The 23,868-nt window shown below is 33.9% G+C and overlaps 2 protein-coding genes across 6 annotated transcripts; one reads left to right on the top strand and one right to left on the bottom strand.

Annotated features, from left to right (window-relative positions):
• Positions 1–4,999: 4,999 nt before the first annotated feature.
• LOC135721157 (uncharacterized) lies at positions 5,000–14,731 on the bottom strand. Of its 5 annotated transcripts, none has more exons than XM_065243339.2 (8): positions 14,378–14,731; positions 12,983–13,312; positions 11,264–11,596; positions 10,489–10,824; positions 9,742–9,855; positions 7,672–7,710; positions 7,513–7,551; positions 5,000–6,932 (listed from the first exon to the last, which is right to left on the bottom strand). In XM_065243339.2, the coding sequence occupies exons 1-8, from the start codon at positions 14,418–14,420 to the stop codon at positions 6,859–6,861; spliced, it is 1,308 nt and encodes a 435-aa protein (XP_065099411.1). In that variant the 5' UTR covers positions 14,421–14,731; the 3' UTR covers positions 5,000–6,858. The 5 variants fall into 5 exon arrangements, with proteins under 5 accessions (XP_065099411.1, XP_065099410.1, XP_065099412.1 ...); XM_065243338.2 differs by having other exon boundaries at positions 5,000–6,938; positions 14,378–14,730; XM_065243340.2 differs by lacking the exon at positions 7,513–7,551 and having other exon boundaries at positions 5,000–6,938.
• Positions 14,732–16,527: 1,796 nt separating this feature from the next.
• On the top strand, positions 16,528–23,518 carry LOC135721168 (uncharacterized). Its single transcript, XM_065243353.2, has 4 exons — positions 16,528–16,708; positions 16,957–17,277; positions 18,054–18,344; positions 22,357–23,518. The coding sequence occupies exons 1-4, from the start codon at positions 16,657–16,659 to the stop codon at positions 22,533–22,535; spliced, it is 843 nt and encodes a 280-aa protein (XP_065099425.1). The 5' UTR covers positions 16,528–16,656; the 3' UTR covers positions 22,536–23,518.
• Positions 23,519–23,868: the final 350 nt, after the last annotated feature.

Below are 23,868 nucleotides of genomic sequence, written 5' to 3'. Positions count from 1 at the left end.
ATACTGAATGACTAAATGTAAATGTACGTTGTTGTATTGTAGAAAAGGACACAAAGGCCATAGGCCTACGGCACTCTCATTCGGCCTGCAAGGCATGTTTTTAACATAGTTGTTGAAGAGACATTTTTATTGTGAACTTCCATTACATACTTAAAGTTAAAACAAAACATAGCAACATGAAACCCCCTGGACCTCAGAGCGATAAAAACACTCACAAAGAAGCTTTATTTTAAACTTAAGGTTCTACCACAAACCTATAGACGAAAATAAAGGCGAGAACTTTAGTCAGCTCAGTTCTTCAGTTAACGTTCCACCCAGATCTTCATTTAATCTTTATCTCACATCTGTCCATCTATTAAAGTTCACAAGAATCCTGTCTTGTTTTTGTGTGTTTAACTTATCTACAAACCAAACTTATCTAAAGCATCACAGTCACCTGGTCTCAGTCCAATATCTACATCATTTATTCTAACTTATGTCTTATATACAGTTGCAAGAAAAAGTAAGTGAACCTTTTGGAATTTTGTGGTTTTCTGAATTCATCATCTAAGTCAAGGGTATTACCAAACACAATATGTCTAAAAATAATTACACAAAAAATTTTGATCTTTCCTATCTTTAGTGAACTCAGTCATTCAACATTCAAAATGGCAGTGGAAAAAGTATGTGAACACTTTGAACTAATAACTGGTTGATCCCCCTTGGCAGCAATAATCTCAACCAGGCACTTCCTGGAGGAATTTTAGCCCATTCTTCCTGGCAGAACTGGTTTAGCACTGTCATATTCTTTAGACGCTTCATGTGTATGGCCCTCTTCAAGTCAATCCATAGCATCTCTATTAGGTTGAGGTCTGGGCTCTGACTTGGATTTTGTTTTTCTGAAGCCATTCTGTTGTGGACTTGCTACTGTGTTTTGGGTCTTTGTCCTTTTGCATCAACCTCCTTTACACAGTTTCAGATGATGTACAGACATTCTCACATTATCCTGAAGAATTTTTGATATATTTGGGAATTCATCTTCCACCCAATGATTGTAAGCTGGCCAGGCCCTGATGCTGCAAAGAAGTCCCAAATCATGATGTTTCCTCCACCATACTTTACAGTTGGGATGATGTTTTCATGATGATATCCGTGCCCTTTCTACGGCAGATGTAGCGCTGTGTGTTTTTTTCAAATAGTTCAATCTTAGTTTCATCAGTCCACAAAACATTTTGCTAATACTGCTGTGGAGTGTCCATGTGCTCTTTTGCAAACTTCAGGCGTGCAGCAAGGGTTTTTTTTGTAAGCAGTGGCTTCCTTCATGGTGTCCTGCCGTAAATACCCTACTTGTTCATTGTTTTACATATTGTAGACTCATGAACAGAGATGTTAGCAAGGTCCAATGATGCCTTTAAATCTTTAGCTGTCATTCGGGATTGTTTCTTTACCTCATTGATGAGTCTTTGTTGTGCTCTTGGTGTCATTTTGACTGGCGCCCACTTCTTGATAGAGTAGCAACAGTCCCAAAGCATCTCCATTTGTAGATTGTTTGCCTAACTGTAGACTGTTGAATTTCTAAAGTCTTTGAAATAACTTTGTAACTCTTTCAGGCTTTATGTTAAGCAATAATTCTTGATCGTTGCTCCTCTTAAAGATCTTTTTTGTGAGGCGTGGCTCACATAAGCGTGTTCTTCTTGTGCAGAGCAAACTCCAAAACTTTGAGGGTTTTTTATCAGTCAAAGTAGCTGTAGTTCACACCTCCAAACGTATTACTACTTTTATCTTAACGTAACGTTATCTTACGTATTATCTTAACAAGACTCCAGGTGTGCTAAAACCTGACTCCAATTAGTTTTTTCGAGGTCATTAACTCAAGGGTTCACATAGTTTTCCACAAGCACTATGAGGTTTTTTAGTTGTTCTCAATAAAGACATGAAAGATCAGATTTTTTTGTGTAATTATTTTTAGAAACATTATGTTTATCAAATACCCCAGACTTAGATGAAGATCAGATCACATTTTAAGACAAATTTATTTTCAGAAAACCATGAAATTCCTGTACACAACTGTATACTCAAATGACATCTACTAAAACTAAAAGTGTGTTGCTATGTGGTTACTGGGATGTTCTGTGTGGTTTTCAAGGTGTTTTGGGTTATTAGGTGGTGGTTTTCTACTTTTCTCACCCAGGTCAAATAAGATCAAAGCCAATTATTTGATAGTTTAACTATGAGATGTGTTTAATACATCCCTTTAAACCCATAATGTCAGTGCTAATAGACTGCATACATATTGATGATGTTGAGCTCAATAACATAGAAACTGTTGTGTGTTCAGATGAATCTTTAGTCTTTGACCTTTCACCTAATCACACTTACAGCTCTTATATGAGTCATGTGATATAAATAAACTACATGTGTGATGTCACTTTCTTCAACTCATTCATCTTCCTGCTCAACATCTCTGTCTGATTGTGTTTTTATGTTTCAGATCATGTTATAATGTGTGTCAACAGAATTCACAGGGTTTACAGTTCAAACAAGTTTGATGGTTGTGCTCATCAAAGTAACATTTAAATGATCAGTCTTATAAATCTCTTACAATACATACAAATCTTCATGTTTACATATCAGAAAACAAAAATGTATTGATTTTAAAATTATTTATTGATTTGATTAGTGATCAGTTCAGCTGTGTGTCCTTATTACAAAGCAGCACCATCTAGTGTTTAGACATGAAAAGACACTCATCACTATTAAACATCTCATTTCATTTAATTTTGAAGGTTGTATCCTCACAAGGACTCATCCTCTGAAGGATAAGGTCTACAGAGAGTCCTTAACCAGATTCAAACAAGACATCCTTCATAGGACACACGTTGCTATGCCAAAACGTTTACAGCAGCGTTGTTCTGCTGCCCTACTGAAAAATCCAGCTAAGACCAGCATAAGCTGGTTTTAGCTGGTGTCCCAGCTTGGTTATAGCTGGTTTTGCTGGTGTAGGAAGCTGGTCTAGCTGTGTTTTGGTCACTTTTTAAGCTGGTCTAGCAGGACTTAGCTAGTCAGGCTGGAAGACCAGCTGACCCACCAGCATGACCAGCGTAAACCAGCTAGTGCCACCTTTTTTTTGCCTATGTCTATTAAACTCATCAACACTAGTATTTACGTATGTGTAATATGTTCGTAATCTGTAGGCTGTTTGGGGTGTGTAATATGTTAGTTGTTGAGGTGTGTGATATGGTATTCAAGCAAATTTGTTGCCCATGAGGAATGTCCAATATGTTAACTGTGTATTCTGTAGGCCTATGGAGTGTGCAATATATTGTATTCTATGGTGCAATATGCCAATTGTGTACTTACGTTTATGGAACGCACAATATACTTGTTCTGTGTAATATATTGGTTGTGCATTTTATGGGTACTATGGAGTGTGCAGTGTGCCAATTGTGTATTTTATAGGCCTTAAGGAGTGTTCAATATATTTGTTGTTTATTCCTGAGAAAAATATGTTGTAAACTGTCTTTTGTGTTGTTTTGTGTAAAACTGCGGAATGGACAATAAAGTATATCTTAATCTTAAACCAGCTACCCGCTTATGCTGGTTTAGCTGGATTTTTTCAGCAGGGTGTAAATTAATGAGTACATAATTTTTTTTATACATTTGGAAAGACACAAAAATGTGTTTGCTTGTTTTATTTTTAGTAATGCTTGAGGAGTTTAGGCGAATGCACAACAGATATCTGTTACAGAGGCAAAGGATGAGTATATTAAGAAGAACCACATTTATCAGTACTTACATTCCTGAAATGAGACAGCCTCAATGACGTATGCATCATTGGAATGCAAATCTTGAAGACGCAACCTGTGAAACAAGACATAGCCATACATTTTATCATTAAAATCTGATAAGGTCATATTATTTTGAGCATACAAATATGAATGTTTGGGCATACAAATATGGCGGCGTGTTGCTTCACAATCGTGACGTCATGCGGAATCCAGTCATTTACATAGATCAGTGCTGTTAACGCAAATCTGCTAACACTACTAGTATTAACATAACAGTTATATTTTTGATATTAATCAAGTACTAAGAAAACAACTTTAAATAATTTTTTTTAAAACAAGAAAATAAATAACAGTGTGCTTTGGTATTGGTTTCGTTTGCTTTCGATTTCTTCTGATATTTTATGGCGGTTGTCAAACCAACTTCCGGTGCACTACCGCCACACACTGAACTGGAAGGTAGAGCACAAATATACAAGGAAAAACGAAACTAACCTGTCCCCTATTTCTTTAATAAACTTTATAATGGCTCCATTCTTCCTAAATTGCTCTAAAGGTTTATTAGTATCCTCTTTTTTCTTAAGATGTCAGGAGCACATTTACCACCTACTGTTTGATTCATACTGGTGCATTAAAACATAAATCCATTCTTATTAAATTTTAGCACTTACTTCTTAATAAATTATAAATTGCATTAAAACCCTACACCATACCCAGTATCTATTAACGTTTATTCCTAAAAACTCCAATTCCATATATTTATGTTCATTATTATTAATGTAATTTAGTGAAGCAGCACTACCACCACCTGCTGGAGTGATTGAGAAACTTCACCTTATCTACAGACATGTAGAAATGTACTGTAATATAAAAACTGACATTGTAATGACACCAAAGTGAATTGCTGGAAAACCCATCCATAACCCATCTTCAGTGTTCTGGCTAAGGAAATAAGGTTCTTGTCTAATATTTTACACCTCTGTGCTTGACTGTAGGGATGTATTCTTGGTGTCATACCTGTAGTCAGCATTTCTCAAAGCAGACGAGTTAATGAAACGTCCAATAACCTTTGTAACATCACTGAAGATGTGTCCCAGTGCATAAACCATAAAAATATAAACATTTGTATTTATTTAAAGTGGGCAAACTTACAAATTTTTTTTATATTTTATATATGCTACCTGATAAAAAAGGGCGAAAATATTGTATTGATTTAATAGTCAGAGTAATGAAAATATTCCTGTCAAGTGTTTATAGAAAAGATGTAAAAGAAATACATTTTACATACAATTTTTTTCAATTTAACAATATTAATAATAAAAATAATGACATACATTGTATGTATATTTGTTCAAGCTGAAAAAGCTAAAGTGTGTTCAAATCAGACCTATAGCAAAAGCTGAAGTTATCATTTAACAATCTGAGATCCAAACAACCCCAGATTGGGATTAAAAGCAATAAAAAAGCTAAAAAAATAAGATTCATACAAAGCAGAAGATGAATCAAGTATTACATTTTCTACTCGAGTACAAATCTAACACATTTCCATGATTTTTTTCTAGTAAGCAGAATAAGGTGGACTTTTTAGTCAAAAGGTGTCGGTAACAAAAATATTTAAGTATACAATAGATATTTTCAATATTCTGCTAAATAATAGGGTCAGATTTACTCACAGCTTGCGTCAGCACCAACCATTATTTAGCATTAAATACTATCGTCGGGATTTACTAAATCTGTGGCCTATACAGATCTCATGCATTTCTAGGATTTTCTCTTTCAGACTCAAAATTTATGGGAGGAGATTATTTAAATTATTCACAATGCAATTTACTAAGATTTACGCTTGTGAAATTAGTGGTAGACTATGAGCGCCACTACTTAATGCCAAGAAAAGCACTTCTTATATCATTATGCGCTCAAAATGTCGACAATTGTTGCTGCTAGGAGGTGGCATCGCAGAGATCACAGAGCACAATATAGTAGAAGGGACACATATGAATGTATTTAAAAGGCCAGAAGAACAATTAAGGGGTGGTGTTATTACAATAAAATCCCATTTTGACATCACAAGCGGAGCCAAATTTCAATGCGCTATTTTTTCACATGCTTGCAGAGAATGGTTTACCAAAACTAAGTTGCTGGGTTGATCCTTTTCACATTTTCTTGGACCCAATTATAGCACTTAAATTTGGAAAAAGTCAGATTTTCATGATATGTCCCCTTTATTTTGTGCCTTTTAATAAATTACCAGCAGATATTTCCACTCCCATCGGCACTTCTGTGGAATTGTGCTCACACAATTATTTGCCCCATTTAGTAAATCTGTCCCAAAGACTAAAATAAAAACAAACAGGCATCAATATTTCATACTGATGTGGCACTTACTTTATGTTATGTATATATCAGGGACGTGATTGGCTAAGGACATAAAAGGAAGGAAGGCCGCAAAAACAAAACTCTTATGCAAAAGCAAAATGCACAAAGATATACACAAAATATACAAACCAAAAGAATTATTTAATTCGGATTTGTAATTTAAGAATATAAATATGAAATGTTAGCAACTTACTAGTAACATAAACCATGTATAATTACATTTGTGTAAAGCCTTTACTACTTTACAAATATGCAAGAATTTCATTTTGCAATAATCTGTACACATGTTAAACGAAAATATCCTGTGATCTTAAAGAGCACAATATTTCGGATTCATGATTTTACATTTCTTTTGGTCTGTTAGTGCATGTTCCTGTTATACAAAGTTACAAATCCCAAAGTTTTTGACGAGTTATCGTCTCCAACTGAAATATCTTCCCGCACTTGCAAAGTTCATCAGTTTGCATTTTCTGGATCAGATCTGAGCTCGTCTTGATAAGGTAGTAAAGACGACATTATCTTCTGTTTGGAGCTGATCTTCCAAATATGTTAAGGAGCGTCACATTTCCACCTGATGATCGAGGTGTTCGGCCAATCAACACACAATGGATAGCTGGCCAATCAGAGCGCCTTTCAGAATGATGAGCTTTGTACCAAGTCAATGGGTTTCAGAGCTGCAGGGCATAGATGAGCAACAATAATGTACGTGGAAATGTTACTATAGATGTTGATGATGTTGAGCATCTATCAAAGGCATTTCAACCATCCCTGCTTCATTTACACTGACACCTGCTGAAACTGTCAGGAAACACAGATAAAATAAAAGAGAGAAAGAGAGATTTATTAATGTATGCATCTTCCAAATGATCCAGGCTGTGAAAATCCAGCTAAAGTCATTTTTGTGATTTACTGTTGTCAACATGAACTCATCCTACACAATGTAAAGATCATTCTGGGAAAATTATAAGCTTGATATGTTTAATAGTGATGGAGTAAGATCAATGTGAAATCAAACTTTAGATAATCAGACTTTAACCTCAATTTCACAGACAGGGTCACATAATTTTTTTAATACTATAAGTCAGGGCTTGACATTTTTTGCAGCCACAGTGGCTAGTGGTTTTGCAAATCCATCAGTGCTGGAGCTCTCAATAACCCCTATGTTGCGTTGGGAATTGCTTATTATTATTTCACGTGACCTTTAAGAATACAATTTAAATATTATATTCAACCCAACCCAAAGTGGCTAGTGGGATTGGCTGTCTTACCCGCCACAGCTGTGATCTATCTGCATTTGGCGGGTGTTAATGTCAAGCCCCTCATACCGTATCAGTCTGGATCATTATTTTTCACTTCAATTGTGATTTGTTACCTGACTGCTGCATGTCCAGTCCTGATCCACAAGCATTGTCTGTTTAAACAAACATTTATTAGAAATTGTGCAATACACAAAAATGTAATAATGCTTGATATAAATACCATTCTAACTAATAAAAGTATTTCATAGATTGACAGGTGTACATAATCTTACCTGGGATCTGCTGGGTGGGATTGTTTTGAGTAGTGTTGGCTGTTAAAACAATAATCACATACTTACATTAAACATTTAGAAAGGTTTTATGCACCTATCTCTACACATTTGTCATATCTTCACAATGCTTCCCACACATTCATTTCAATTGTTGGGTCGTTCAAGACAAATTGGACTCTTCTTTGGAAAACCCCAAAAAGCCTACGTGCAGTGACAGGCAAAAAGAGCATTATTCAAGCTGAAATTGAAACTGAAATTGTTTTAAAGCTAACCCACATCTCCGACATGAACGAGACGCGGGGAAGAGGAAATTAACGTAAATGAGCCGGCATGTCTACTCTGTTCAAAAACAGAACCAATGAGAAGAGCGAATGTTTTACAAATAAAAAGTAATCTGAAACATAAGCATACTCACAGATCACTCAGAATAACACTCGACTAAAGCAATAAACCCTGTGAAGCTGAGATTTACACTGAACAATCACTATTAGATGTTTAAAATTGAAATTTAGGATGCTAAACAATTAATCGCGATTAATCGTTAGCAAAATAAAAGTTTTTGTTTACATCACATATGTGTGTAAACTGTGTATAATAAATATGTATATATATAAATATGAACACATTCATGTATAATTATATTATATATATATATATAATATAAATTATACATAAATATACAAATGTATATACACATGTAAACATTTCTAAAACATATACATGCATGTGTGTACATTTATTTATACAAAGTTATTATACACAGTTCACACACATATATGATGTAAACAAAAACATCATTTAATCTGCTAACGATTAATCGTTAAGCATCCCTAATTGAAATGCATATTTTATTATATTTATTAATGTTTTAAATTTGAATATAATTTTTTCTTACATTCCAATTTCATATTAATATTTCATATTTTGTATCTTAATATTCCTAAAAATGTAAGTTGTGTTCTTAGAAAAGATGCACTTGCATTATTAAGCAATTTTATTGTCATATATAATCAATGACATAAAATAACAATAATATCAACAATTATTTCTAGGACAATTAACCGACTTATGAAAAGTAGCTATTGTGAAAGGCCAACTTGATGAGAAATAAAATAATTTATTATTAAAAACATAAATAGTCCACATGATATGAAAGGGCCATATAGGCTTTGATACAGTAATAAAAACCTAGATGCTTAGTTTGTGAGTTATTACTATTTTATGAAAACCCAGCAACAATTACTTACTTACAAACTTACTTTATATTAAAGAACGAAATAAAACTTTTATTACCAGAACTTATTTGTGCTTTTGTTTCCATCATCGTAGTGTCAGGGTTGCCAAACCACAAAACCAGCCCAAAATTAATCCAAAAGTATTAGTCTAAAATTTCTACACAATTTGTAGTTGAGCAGCAAGATAAATTGAAATCACAGTAATTGCGCAAATCTCCATACCGCAATATGCACATCGCAATTTTATGCAATAACTGAATGACTTTAATACTTTAACAAGTCATGTATAATCAAAGTTTCCAAAAACAATGTGAAACATGTATGTTGGTTATATAATTTTCAGTTTTTAAATATATTTTAATATAATTTAAATGGATTTTAAAAACCTGAAGCATTACCGTATTGCATATCAGTTTTCTTCAATACCATGCAGTCATCATTTGTAGTATGCACAGGTAAACAATAGATGGCAAAAGCCTGCAGATTTTATGTAGTCTGAGTCCGTTCGATATTTAAAGCTGATTTTGTTACCTACCCAAGATTGCATTTAAACTCATTTTCCCTTTGACACTCAGCACATAAAGTCTATGCGCATCTGCTCTTAATCTGTGTTTGTGTCATCTGTCATAAGTGTTTTAGTGTGAGTTTGATTTGCTCAGATTGTAATAAACGTGTAATATTGTCTGATCCTCAACTGTTTATAGTGTTTAATGTTTTTTCCTTTGTACAAAGTCAGCAAGTGTTTGACTATGAAAACAAAAATACATTTTAAATTACATTAGTCAATAAATATATTTCATTAGCTAATTCATCATCTTCTGAAGATTAAACTTACCTCTTTGTTTCTTTAGTAGCCTGCGGCGATACAAAATTACACCGGCAGCAATAACAGCAACAATAACCAGGAGAAGGAAAACACATAATCCTGCTATAACACCTGATGAAAGACCTAAAACAAAAGAGAGAGATGCTCAAGATGACACATTTTTATGTTATATCAGTTTTTGACAAAACAGCTTGCATCCTCTTCTAACCTTTTCATTGCCATTAAAGTGAAATTACTGAAACTAAACATAAGGCATGATAAGAGCATTATTATTAAAACATGTCAGACACACTATGAGGATTTTGCATCTGAACTCCTCATATTTACACACTGCTGATATTAACTGTCTTTCTGGGAGAATTAAAGGCTCTCTAAACGAATCTGCGAGACGTTAGTTATTGTTGACGTTTGAAACTGTTTTCAAAAAGACGGAGCGTAGCTAACTCCTCCCCCTCCCTTCCGTGCTTTCATGAACGCGCCCAAACCCCACCCCCAAATCCTTTTAGTCGTTTATTGGCTGGTATACTTTGTTTTGTTTTGTGCTGCTAGGTTTGGCCACTTGTTGATATTGCCGTTTGTGAAGCCTGGGCTGTCTACAGAGATCGCGTTTTTTTACAGTTTGATAAGCGGACAGGCAGCAAGCAGATAGTGAAGAGATGTTTCCGGTATGTAACAAAAAAAATTTTTATGGTCTAAAACGCTTCAATTCGCTTAGAGCGCCTTTAACTGTAATTCTGTGATATTTGAGATACTCACCGCTAACAGAAACACTGAATGTCTTGTCTATGATCTGTTTGGTGCTGCTGATCTTCAGTTTATAAACTCCAGCGTTTGAGTTTATGAAGTTTGTGATGGTGAGATCTCCAGTTTGATCATTCAGCATCAGTCTGTCTCTGAATCTCTCATCATTACCATATGAGATCTCATTGTTCTCCTTATCACATGTAGCTATTAAAACACTTTTATCTCCAAACCTCCACAGTATGAACGCATCTCTCTGTATGTCAGTAAGATCAGTTTGTAGAGTAACAGAATCTCCCTCCGTCACTGACAATGACTTCACTTCACCTGTAGTAAGTTCAGGAGCAGATTCTACAAGAGACACAAACAGAGATTTAATATATACAATAATGACTGCTAAGCTACATGATAGCATTTTAGTGTCAAGTAAAAACATTTAAACATAAGATGGCAAAATTATTTTCTATTTTTTGAGCTGCGGCGTGCCAACATTTCTTGTGTGTTATCAGCATTACAAAAGATAAAAAATATCTACTGCATTGGGGGGCAGTCCTAGTTGGGGGCAAATACATCACTTTTATCTGTTACATACATGTACCACTTATAACTACATTCAGAAGAAAGGTTTTTAGCACACTGTATATTAATATACATGTCAAATGCAATTATTATTTACAGATCTTTGTTGATAAAATAATATATAATCATAAAACATTAACAATTAAATAAGTTTTTCATTTTATAAGCAAACTTCACAAAATTTTAATTATTCCAGAAATGCTTGTCATACCTTTGACAATAACATTAAATCTCTTGTATGATGTTCCAGTGGCAGTGTTGATCTCTGCGTCATAGAGTCCAGTGTGTTTGATTCTCATGTTCTTGATGGTGAGATCTCCACTGTGAGTGTCTGATATCTGCAGTCTGTCTTTAAATCTTTCATCATTAAAACCATAATATGTGATCTTATAGTCAATCATCTGAACTAGAAGAATAACTTTGTCTTTGTCTCTAAATCTCCAATATATCCTGTCATCTCTCTGTAGTTCAGTCATATCAGTGTGTAGAGTAACAGATTCTCCCTCATACACTGACACTGTCTTCACTTCATCACCAATCACACCTGCAAACACAAACAGAGACAATAATTCAGAGATTAAATCTATCAGACTGCTGGTAATGTTAGTAAACAGATCTAACTAATAATATTGAGTCTTGCATAATAAACATGATCTGATTTGTTATGGTGTGAAAACCAACATTCCTTTAGTCATATACTACAATCAAAGCTGCGGAGTGCCAACATTTCTTGTGTGTTATCAGCATTACAAAAGATAAAAAATATCTACTGCATTGGGGGGCAGTCCTAGTTGGGGGCAAATACATCACTTTTATCTGTTACATACATGTACCACTTATAACTACATTCAGAAGAAAGGTTTTTAGCACACTGTATATTAATATACATGTCAAATGCAAATATTATTTACAGATCTTTGTTGATAAAATAATATATAATAATAAAACATTAACAATTACTGTATATTCACCTGCAGAATAGGTTTTAAGACAAAACGGGGTGGTTTCCCAGACAGGGATTAGTTTAAGCCAGGGCTAGGCCTTAGTTTAATCAAGAAATATAATTAGTTTTAACATACATGCCTTACTTGAAACATTTTGAGGCAAAACAAAGGGCACTGCTCTATTTAAAGATATGTAAATGCAAGTTGTTTTCAGTTTGGACAGCTCTCACATTTATATTAGTCTAGGACTAGTCTAATCCCTGTCCGGGAAACCGCCCCTAGGGAAGGTTACCCTAGTCCCAGACTAAAATCCATGTCTGATCTGCCTCAATTTATAAAAGCCTTGTACCAACATCTCTTAACATATATCAGTGTAATTGTTTTGTCTCAAGATGCACACCTGTATTGTTTTTTGTAGGTTTGTTTGTAAAAAGTACTTAAATGTCCTAATATAACTAAGGTCTAGTCCTGGATTAATCTAAACCCTGACTGGGAAACTGCCATTAAAAATGTACAGACAGTGGGTAACTGAGATTATAAATACAATAACTTTAGACATTACAGTGATCTCTATACTGACTGTTAAATTATGATGTCTAGGGTTCCTGCTCATATGTGAACATGCTAAAGGCATGTACTATCAAAGGGTTAAACTGTACTATCTGTAATGTAAAGACAACTAACACACCCACATAACAACCAGAGGAGTGCTAACCACTTAGCAGAGGAGTGATCTTTAAAGTGAACATAAAGCATTGAAGATAATTGAGTTGTTTGTTTCATAGCACACATACAGTGGTGTGAAAAAGTGTAGCCCCTTCCTGATTTTTATTTTTTGCAAGTTTCTCAGACTTTAAAAATAAAAAACCACTTTCACACAACTGTATCTTATATTTGCTAAATAGACTTTGCATATTTAAATAAGTTTTTCCATTTTATAAGCAAACTTCACAAAATCTTAATTATTCCAGAAATATTTCTCATACCTTTGACAATAACATTAAATCTCTTGTGTGATGTTCCAGTGGCAGTGTTGATCTCTGCGTCATAGAGTCCAGTGTGTTTGATTCTCATGTTCTTGATGGTGAGATCTCCACTCTGAGTGTCTGATATCTGCAGTCTGTCTTTAAATCTCACATCAAAAAAACCTATATATGTGACCTTATAGTCAATCATCTGAACTAGAAGAATAGCTTTGTCTTTGTCTCTAAACCTCCACAGTATCTTGTCATATTTCTGTATTTCAGTATCAGTGTGTAGAGTAACAGATTCTCCCTCATACACTGACACTTGCTTCTCATCATCACCAATCACACCTGCAAACACAAACAGAGACAATAATTCAGAGATTAAATCTATCAGACTGCTGGTAATGTTAGTAAACAGATCTAACTAATAATATTGAGTCTTGTATAATAAACATGATCTGATTTGTTATGGTGTGAAAACCAACACTCCTGTAGTCATATACTACAATTAAAGTATCTGATATGTATTCATTTAGTAATGAGCAACTATCTCTCTTATTTTAAGCAAATTACACATATGAAAAACATCATAAGAGATCCATTATAATGAAACCATTTCTGATTGGTCAATAAAAGTTTACACTTTCATGTATTGTTACATACAAAACACTAAAGACAGGGTTCCAGACTGCCACCAAAATTTGAGAGTGTGCCATTTAATTTTACTTCCATTTGCACATGTGCAACCAGTAAATTTGACCTTTTTTGTGATGTGACAGTGAATTTAAAACAGCACATTGTACTTTCTGCATCTATCATCAAAGTATTTATTAGTAATACAGTGTATTACTACTTAGTAGAAATGTGAATATTTGGTTAGCATGTTGATTTATGGTATGCGCCCCTAAATTTTCTGGTTGCACCCCTAAAAAAATTTTGTTGGGGGCCACTGTGCTCCTAGTGAAAAAAGTGTGGAGCCCTGAAAGACTATTTTTGCTTGTCTAGATATTGTGTTGTTATTCATTTTCATTCACCTCACAACAAAAATCAAAACATAACACAAAGTGAGTCTGCTTATGATCGGAAAGTGTTCAGTAGCCATCACTTCAGTCTACAAGAAACCCTTACGAAAATTAACCACGGTTTTACTACAGTTAAATCCAAAAATCATAGTTACTGTAGTAAAACCATGGTTTTGCTGATAGTATTCAATGCACCAAAAAAAAACATGGTTACTAAACTTTTAACATAAAAAAACATGGTTAATTTTCGTAAGGGAGACCAATTTCACTATACACATACTGTAATCAATCCTCAAGGAATGTGTTTCTGTATTGTATGTTAGGGATCAATGTCCCCCTCCCAAATATTTCCGTTAGTGTAAAATTGTTAAGTTAAAAATCAAACACTTACCGCACACGAGTGATGAAACAATGAATGTGACAATGCCCTTCATAGTGTTGTTCACTTCAATTACAACTATCAAGTTATAAGCATTGTTAACTTAAGTCTAAATCTACTCGGTTTGTTGGTTAGCCGCACCCATACTGACCGACAGCGTCTTTTAGCACAAATCTGCTAACACTACTAACATATATGCTTGATATAAATCAAACACTAAGCGAATAGGAAAAACGCCTTCAAGAAAATAAATCATTTTAGGTTTTCCTACATTCCGAAAAAAGCAACGTGACTGTTTTGGTATTAGTATTAGCTTCGGTTTCTTTCTTCTTCTTCTTCTGATATTTTATGGCGGTTGTCAAGCCAACTTCTGGCGCACTACCGCCACCCACTGAACGGTAGTGATGGTCGCTTTCGAAGCACGCTTCATGAGGCTTCGAAACATTTACGAATCTTTTGTTTCGAATCATTGATTCGGAGCTTGTTTCAAACTGGCCAAAGTCACGTGATTTTAACAAACGATGCTTCATTACGTCATAACTGTTTCGAAAATCCCCGAGAGAATCCGGGGAGTTGATCACATGACCAGTGTCTAACATGGTTGGGTGAACTCGGGTCAGTTTTATTATGCAAGTTCATAAAACATTCATCCTTCTGACTAATAACCCTACCATTTTTGTCAACTTTTTGTTAATAGACAAATTTAATGACAAAAATGTGCATAATTAAAAGGGGAGTTATTTGTAATGATTTGTTTGCTCTAAATAAAACTAAAAACACATAATACAATTTTTATTATGACCTAATTAAGTTAAATGATTTTTGAAAACATATTTTAATAAAAATCTTGCTATTATTTAGGAAAAAAGTGTAAAATGTTTGGACACATCTTGCTGCTTTTACACTATTTTGACCAGCAGGTGTCGCCAGCGTGTGTGGTGTTTCGAACGCTTCGAAAAACTGAATCAAATTGTGAAGCAACTGGTTCAATTGATTCGAAGCTTCGAAAAGCTTCGTTTCTCCCATCACTACTGAATGGGAGGGTGGAGAACAAATATAGAAGAAAAATACACGAATAATACAGTAATGGCCTCATTCTTTCTCCATTGCTATTAGCGTTTTTTCTTTCTTCTGTTGTTTAAGATGTCAGGAGCACATACCACTGTTGTGCTTAATGTTTGGTTCATACAGTCTGGTGAATTAAAACACAAATACATTCTTATTAAATTCTAGCACTTAATCCTTAATATTTATATATTGCATTTAAAGCATATAGGCAACAGGAACTTTACATAACAACTGCCCTGCTGAAAAAAACTAAATATGTTGTGTTTTGGTGCTGGTCACCACCAGCTAAACCAGCATACCAGCATAATTCCCAAACAAAAATACACACAGATAAATCCATCCCAAATGTTTAATGTCATGATTATCACCATTCATTTGCATTAGTTTATATCCAGCTGGTTACTTTTATTCATGATTTAGCTGGCTAAGCTGCATATTCTAAGCTTCCATTTTAAAAACCATCGGTCGATTAATCGGTTATCGGCAAGTATGGACCAACCTAGTTATCGGTATCTGTAAAATCCACTATCGGTCGACCTCTCATTTTTTGACAGTCTACAGATCTACTATGTAAAGTCCTGCCTGCAATCTATCTGGGTACCTAAAGTTTAGTGTTAATGTGATTCTTGTTTTTTTGCTTGTCTTTTATTTTGACTTTTATCTGAAGTCTATACATAAACATGATAATAAAACATTTAAAACCATTTGCTTATAGTTATTATGTGTTATCTGGGTCTTTCTCTTGTTTTATTTTAATATTTTTGTTTATTTGTGAGACTGTCAAGAACAAAAATTGTATTGTAGTATACGTGTAGTTTCATAGCCTATGTTTAATTATAACCTAAGTGTGAACAGATGTCAGTTTTAGTGACACAGAGCTAAAGCAAAGTGAGTGGACAGTTTAATGTATAAATTAATAAAAATACTCTAAAATAATTTAACCCAAGAGTATCATAATAATGCATACTATAAACAGCCAAAAAATGCACATTTACACTTTTTTTTATTTCTGTGCGCTATTTTGGGTAACGTTTTGCAAAGGATGTACCTTTGCCACACATGCTTCGTGTTTGCAAGGCGTTGCATGTGCTAAACTTTGCAGATCATAATTTCCTCGTACAGTATACGACCATATTGTTTCATTATTAAACTCTCATCTGAGGTTTAAAAACTATTAAGAATTGTTTATTATAGCATTTGTTTTTTTTTCTGTGTTGTGCAAGATGTTGAACAAAATGTTTGTTGTGATTTTAAATGGTTTCTGGAGTCTATCTGGTAAGTAATCAAGTATTTTTATATCTTCATTTTGATCGTTTCATCAGTCTGTTGTATTATTTTAAATGTTCATTTCAATCACAAATCAATCATTCTGATCTCTAATAAAAACATTTTACTTAAATCGATTTTTTAGCAGCATATGATTATTGGTATGAAATTAAGTTATTAAATGCATAAAATTAAGAAATTAAGGTATATTTTTATTAATTCTTTTCTAACTAATTATAAACTATTTGTAAATCCAGGTGTGTTTGGTAGTGAGTCGAGGTCAGTGATGGAGGGAGATTCTGTCACTTTATCTGTTAGTCTCACTGAAACACAGATTAAAGAGGGAATCTCCTGGAAGTTTGGACCTCGGGATGTCACCATAGCTGAAATTGAAGTTGGTGACATTAACATTCGTTTATATGAAGAGAGAGTTGATGGAAGATTCAAAGGCAGAATGAAGCTGGATCACAGTGGATCTCTGATCATCACAAACACCAGAACCACAGACTCTGGACTTTATCAAGTGATCCAAACCAGCACATACACTCAACTCGATATATTTCATCTTACTGTCTATGGTGAGTAAAGGAGAAGTGGTGAATATCTAAAACAGTGTGTTCAACTTCTCACTATCAGTTCTTGTATATGGTTTTTGTTGTGAATGTCAGGATCTGAACTCAATCTTTGGGTTTGTCTCTTGTTTTATGAGTTCATGACTCTTGAGTGTTTAATTGGTGGCATTGGCATTCACTGCTATGTCTAAGGGTTTAAATGCACAATGTGGAGGCAAAGTATGTTACGTCTGCAGCGTCCATTGAAATACAGTCTTATCTGGATGTGGATTACCTCGCTTACCATTGTACTTTGCCATGTTAAAGAGCACATATTTTGGTATTTGAAAAGTCTTTCGTTTATTTCGTTCCCGGGACACTAAAGACCCAATTATGTAAAAATGTTTGGGGAAACACTCATGCATTTAAAGGAAAACACCACCGTTTTTTATATTTTACTATGTTCTTACCTCAACTTAGATGAATTAATACATACCTATCATTTTTCAGTGCATCGTGAATGTGTTAGGATTTAGCTCAGTCCCATTTATTCCAAACAAAAGTTTTATTTTGTGCCACCATACTTACTTGTAATTTGTAGGTCTTCATTTCTTCAGTTGTGCTTGCTGTCTGTGTAGTCTTTTGTTTTCTAGCCCTGTTAGCTGAGGTGGATCAATTTTGCCCCATCATGTTTTAACTTCTTTGCCTTTATCTCAATAAAGTGCAGTTTGGGTTCTTTCTGTATTTGTGACAATACTAAACCTCTTATACACTGTAAACTCTATTTATTTTTATGATTCCAGCTCCTCTTCCGGTTCCTGTCATCACAAACGTCTCTCCAGAAAACACTTCATCATCAGAAAGATCAAACTGTTTATTATTGTGTTCAGTGTTGAATGGGAGAGGTGTAACTCTCTCTTGGTACAGAGGAAAGAGTTTATTGTTTAACATCAGTGAGTCTGATCTCAACATCATCTCTCTACCTCTGGAGGTGGATTATCAGGATACAAACACATACAGATGTGTGGCCCAACATGCTTTAAGCAAACAGACTCAAGATTACTGCCTTACTCATCTCTGTCAACAGTGTTCAGGTATGAAAGCTGCATTTATTCTGCACTGTTAGACATTTTCAAGGATTTTTACAGTAACCTACTGGCAACACTGTTGCCAGTAGGCTACTGTAAATAAGATTTACAGTTCTAAACTGTATTTCCATTTTACAGTATTTAAATGCTACTGTAAATATGTAATACAGTGTGCTACCGTAAAAAACCCAGGTTTGCAGTATACTACTGTATAACATACTACTATTCTTTTTATTTTTTTATACATTCATTTTTATTATATTTAAATTAGCTATAATTTTTAGATAAAATTAATTTTTACATTTTAACCTACAGATACTGCTAACATTTAATTCAAAGAGACAATTTCAAATATTGAAGCCTTTATTTAAAACAATACAAATACTTTAAGAAGTTGTGTGAAATTACAATTCATTTAATACATTTAAAATAACATAAATTATAAACATACATACATATATCACTGATTACAGGTTTAGTTAATCCAAAAATTATAATTGTATAATTTAAACAATGATTTTCTTTGGTTTTCCAGTTACAATGGGAGTAGTCTGTGACCGCATTATAAAATGGCTCCACATTATACATGCTATATATTTCAAGTGTCCGAAAGACATACAAAAAGGGGTGATGAAAATATAATCCATATAATCAATTTTGACCCGTCATTTCTCTAAATGAGTAATGCAAGTAAACAGCTATACCTGATGGATAGGATGCTCACAGTCAAGTTTACTGTCAGGTCTGCAACAACCAGGATATACCAACAAAATATACACATCAGGAAGAATGTGTAGATGCAGTATTTGGAGAGTCTTTGGCATAGGACTTCACACACCCAATCATGTCTGCCTTTAGATGACTTTAAATTATGTCAAGTTACATGGAGTTATGCTATAATGATTTGGTGTTATACATTCTGCATCCTACTTTTGAAGCTAGAGAGGTGATCATGATCCACTACCACTGTAACCAGAAAACCCATAACACCACAAAATCAGCATCATAATAGCAAAATTAAATTTTTTGTGACCATTTTATTTAGTCTAGTTAAGTTCTCTTAAAATAGAACTGGTTTAAAATGAAACAATGACTGTCTGTCTTTACATTTATCTTCACATTTACAGAAAAAGGCAAATAACATACAGTGCAATGCAAAGTATAAATTTTTTATCAGCATGTGCATTCCCTTGTTTGAACCCATGGCGTTTAATGATGCTAACACAATGCTCAACCACAGAGAAAGGTCTAAGAACGTTCCTTGAAAGTTCCCAAAGTTCCGAATAACGTTATGATTGTTTTTGCTTGTAATGATAAAAAAAAACATTACATTCTATTATTTATTATTTATAAACATTCATAAAATATACTAAACATGTGTTTTAAACATTGTGAGTACATTTAAACATGACATTGTCTGAAAATAAAATGTAACATTCCTCTAACATTCGCACAATCAAGAAACATTCCTAAACAATTTAAAAACTGGACACTTTTATGTTGGCTTAACATTATTGGGACCGTTGTTAAAACTTAGAACTAGAACTTAGAACTAGAGGAGATATACTCTTTAGCCTTTACTTACAGTAAATACAGTAAATGTACTTACCAACTTACAGTTCTGAATGCACATCAAAATGAATTGTCATAAGAAATAATACAGTAGCTTCAAAAAAATACCATACTTCTGGTATAAAATAATCAGTCTTGTTATAAAATAATCCTGTGAGTCCTGTAAGCAAAAGAAAGATGGTCATAATTATTTTGAACCACAGTTTATTACAGTACTGTTTGTTACAGCTGATAGTTAATTAGGGAGACCTAACTAACCCATATATGCAGCACATACTGTATCTTATTGAGAAGTGTCTCACCTAATACAAGTTGTTTCACTCAAACTCTGTGAGGTGGTGAAGAAAGGATGGATATTCTGTTGTCCTCTTCATCCTCACTCCAGTTCTTGCAGTGTATTTTGTTACATCCTCCTTCATTTATCCTCCCAAAGAATTTTAGACAGCAGAATAAAGGCAGGGAAAAAAGGACATATTTAACACATTTAATACATGATGCTAAACACTCATATTTTTCAGTAAATACTGTTTTGAAATGATAACCAGAGTAGATGTACACTACTCAAATCACTACACATGGCCACAGGTCTGTGTGTTATGACAGTGGGACGTGGTTTTCTGATCGAGGCTGAATATTTACTGTACAGCTACCTTGGTCTCAAAAGCAATTTAATACAAAACAAAAATCAAAACACATTTTAAAACTTTATTTTATGCAAATTAGGTTTCAGCCTTTATGTTTAACATATTCACATTTAAAATATAATGTTTTTCCGATTGGCCACCACACACACATAACATACGCTAAAATGCTTAACGTAGTTTAACGAATTTGAAAGATAAAATTTAGTTATACACCTTATTAATAACGCATAATTTATGTAACAGGTAAAGCCAAGCGGATGAGAATATAAACACAACGTGGTAACTTACACATTTAGAGTTTTCCTCCCAGCTTCATGTAATTTAGGGTACTTTGTTAAATATGCTTTTATATTAATAAATTATTCTCTCAGGTAACGTTAAATCTGATCTTTTCATATCATTGACGTATACATTAGGCTACGTTAAGCATTTCTTCATAATAGTTTTATAAAAGGAAAACACTAGCGTGTAATTTAACGCACCACGCGTGCTCGTAGGCTTGCATACACATAGTATGATTTATTAATTTGGTTTATACTGACTTTGCAAACTAATATTACCGTTATACGTTAAACAACGCGTCCGGTTAACGGTTTTAAAATGTCCCGTTCGTGTAAACAACAACCGCGGGTCTGATAATAAATAACTTATATAGATTATTTTACCTTGCTGGTCTTTTTTCATTCTCTCCTCTCGTGTATCTTCAACTGAAAAGCGCCGCTGTCCGAGGGAAAGGCTTGTTTGAAAACTCTTCAGTTTATGTGCACACCTGAAATCGGTCCTCTGAACACCTGTGCTGCTACATGGTTCCTTAGCTAAAATAAGTCAACGCCTGTGTGTATACAATTGTCAAAAATGATGATTTTGAGAAAAATAATATAAGGATTTGTGTGAATAAGGAAAATACCGCCAAAAGACTGTTAGAAAATATACAGTAGCATACAGCAATTTTCAAAAATAAAGTAGATTACTGTATATGATGTATGATGTCACCGAAAATTCCCAAAATGCAACGCGAATTACAGTTATGTACTGTATAAATAGTTTACAGTATTATACTGGGTGATATACAGTAAATAACTGTAAAAATTACAGAAATGTCTAACAGTGTGATCTAAGGTCGACTGATAGATGCATCTTTGAAAGATCTTTCATCTCAGATTCAGTTATGGTAATAATATTCAATAATCTGAGATCAAATTCCGTTACAGGAGGAAATTCGCTGGTCACAGATCTGAGATCAGATTCGGTTACAGTAATGATATTCACTGATCACAGATCTGAGATCAGATTCAGTTACGGTAATGACATTCACTGATCACAGATCTGAGATCAGATTCGGTTGCGGTAATACTATTTACTGGTCACAGATCTGAGATCAGATCCAGTTATGGCAGTGAAATTCACTGGTCACAGATCTGAAATCAGATTTAGTTATGGTAATGATATTTACTGGTCACAGATCTGAGATTCAGATTAAGTTAGGCAATGATATTCATCAGTAATTAGACTCAACATTTCAATACTGATGTCTGTCAGCTGTGTTCAGGTAATATTAAAGTTTATGTATTATTTAAATAAACATGTTTCTAATTCCTTTAGTGGTGTTGACACAATTTAAAATAGACATTTTAGACACATTGTACAGAAACTTAATTAAACTTATTCAATTACCTCAATGATGCACAATATTAAACTTTAGACTCCTAACCTGGTCATTTGTGGAACAAGGGTTAGTTTAGTAAATTTAAAGGAACTAACATGGTCTGTCTAGTTTTACTGTCACTCATTTCTTTTCTTAGGAACCTACGGCTGTGCGTGTGGTTTTACTAAAGCTGTGATCCGATTGGTCGCCTCTGTTCTGGTGGGCGTGGCTGCTGTTGCTGTTCTGGTTTATGACATCAGAACCAGAGGAGATGAAGAGAAGAAGAGGATGAAATCGGACATACAGTTAGACACACTTGATTCAGATGAAGATTAGGTTTTGGTTTTACTAATCCTATATAGTTCTGCATATCAGTTCTGGTTTTTATCCGTTTCAATTCCAGTTTAGTCAAACACTTAGATAATGAAATGTCATTCAGCCCACTTATTGAATGTGAAGTAATGCATTTTGAGCAATGTTTTAAAAAAGCATGCTAATATCATGGTTAAACTATGGTAACTGAGTCAACTGCTAATATATGGTTACTGTGGATTTACCCAAATATCATGCTTGAACCATGGTTACTGTTGGACGGCAATTTTAAATTCATGGTTAGCCTATTGTGGTTTAATTACAAATACAGAGGTTTAACTGTGGTTACCATGGCAAGGCTATGGTAAAGTTGTGGCTAGTACTATGGTTTACTACAAATACCATATTTAAACTAAGGTATAAACAATAAAACATTTTAATGTTATTTTATAGTATATTTTATAGAGGTCACAGGTTAATGGATGTACATTACCTCACAAATACACAATGAATCAAATAAAATAAATATTTATTCTTTGAGTAAACTGTTGCCAGTAGCTCAATGTGTTCTTGATTTACTTATTTGTCATACTTCAACTTTTACTACGTATGCTTATGGTCAGTAATGTTGTTTATTTAGATGCTATTTGGTTGCGGCTATAGTTTTATCAATGACTGACTTGTCGGTCTGTTGTGGGTACATTTACATGCTCCGAAACGTGACGCTAGACAAAACAAACTGTGATTGGTTGTTTGACATCCAGACCTTCAGTCACTACAGTCGTGCTAAGTGGGCATGGCTTCAACAACCAGCCACCTCAGCTTTTACACGAGTGAGTGATGCACGGCCAAGATGGCAAAGGCAGGCACCGCTTACTATTGGCTTCAAAAAAGCTCTTCTATGGGTGATGTCACGGACACTACATCCATATTTTTACAGTCTACAGATCTACTAAACTGCCGTAGTCCTGCTTGCAATCTGTCTATGTACCTAAAGTTTAGTGTTTCTTTTTTGTGCTTGTCTTGTATTTTGACTTTTATCTGAAGTCTATACATAAACATGATAATAAAACATTCAAAACCATTTGCTTATAGTTGTTATGTGTTATCTTTATCTTGTTTTATTTAATTTTTTTATTTCTGAGACGGTCAAGAATAAAAATTTTTTTATTGTAGTATACGTGTAGTTTCATAACCTATGTTTAATTATAACCTAAGTGTGAACAGATGTCAGTTTCAGTATGACGCAGAGCTAAAGCAGTGGACCGTTTAATTTATGAATGAATAAAAACACTTTTATTTCACACAAAAGTATCATAATAATGCATACTATAAATCGTCAAATAAATGCACATTT

The sequence above is a fragment of the Paramisgurnus dabryanus genome, chromosome 24 (genome assembly GCF_030506205.2).
Source record: "Paramisgurnus dabryanus chromosome 24, PD_genome_1.1, whole genome shotgun sequence".
NCBI classification, from domain to species: domain Eukaryota; kingdom Metazoa; phylum Chordata; class Actinopteri; order Cypriniformes; family Cobitidae; genus Paramisgurnus; species Paramisgurnus dabryanus.
This window is presented reverse-complemented; position numbering and strand designations above follow the sequence as displayed.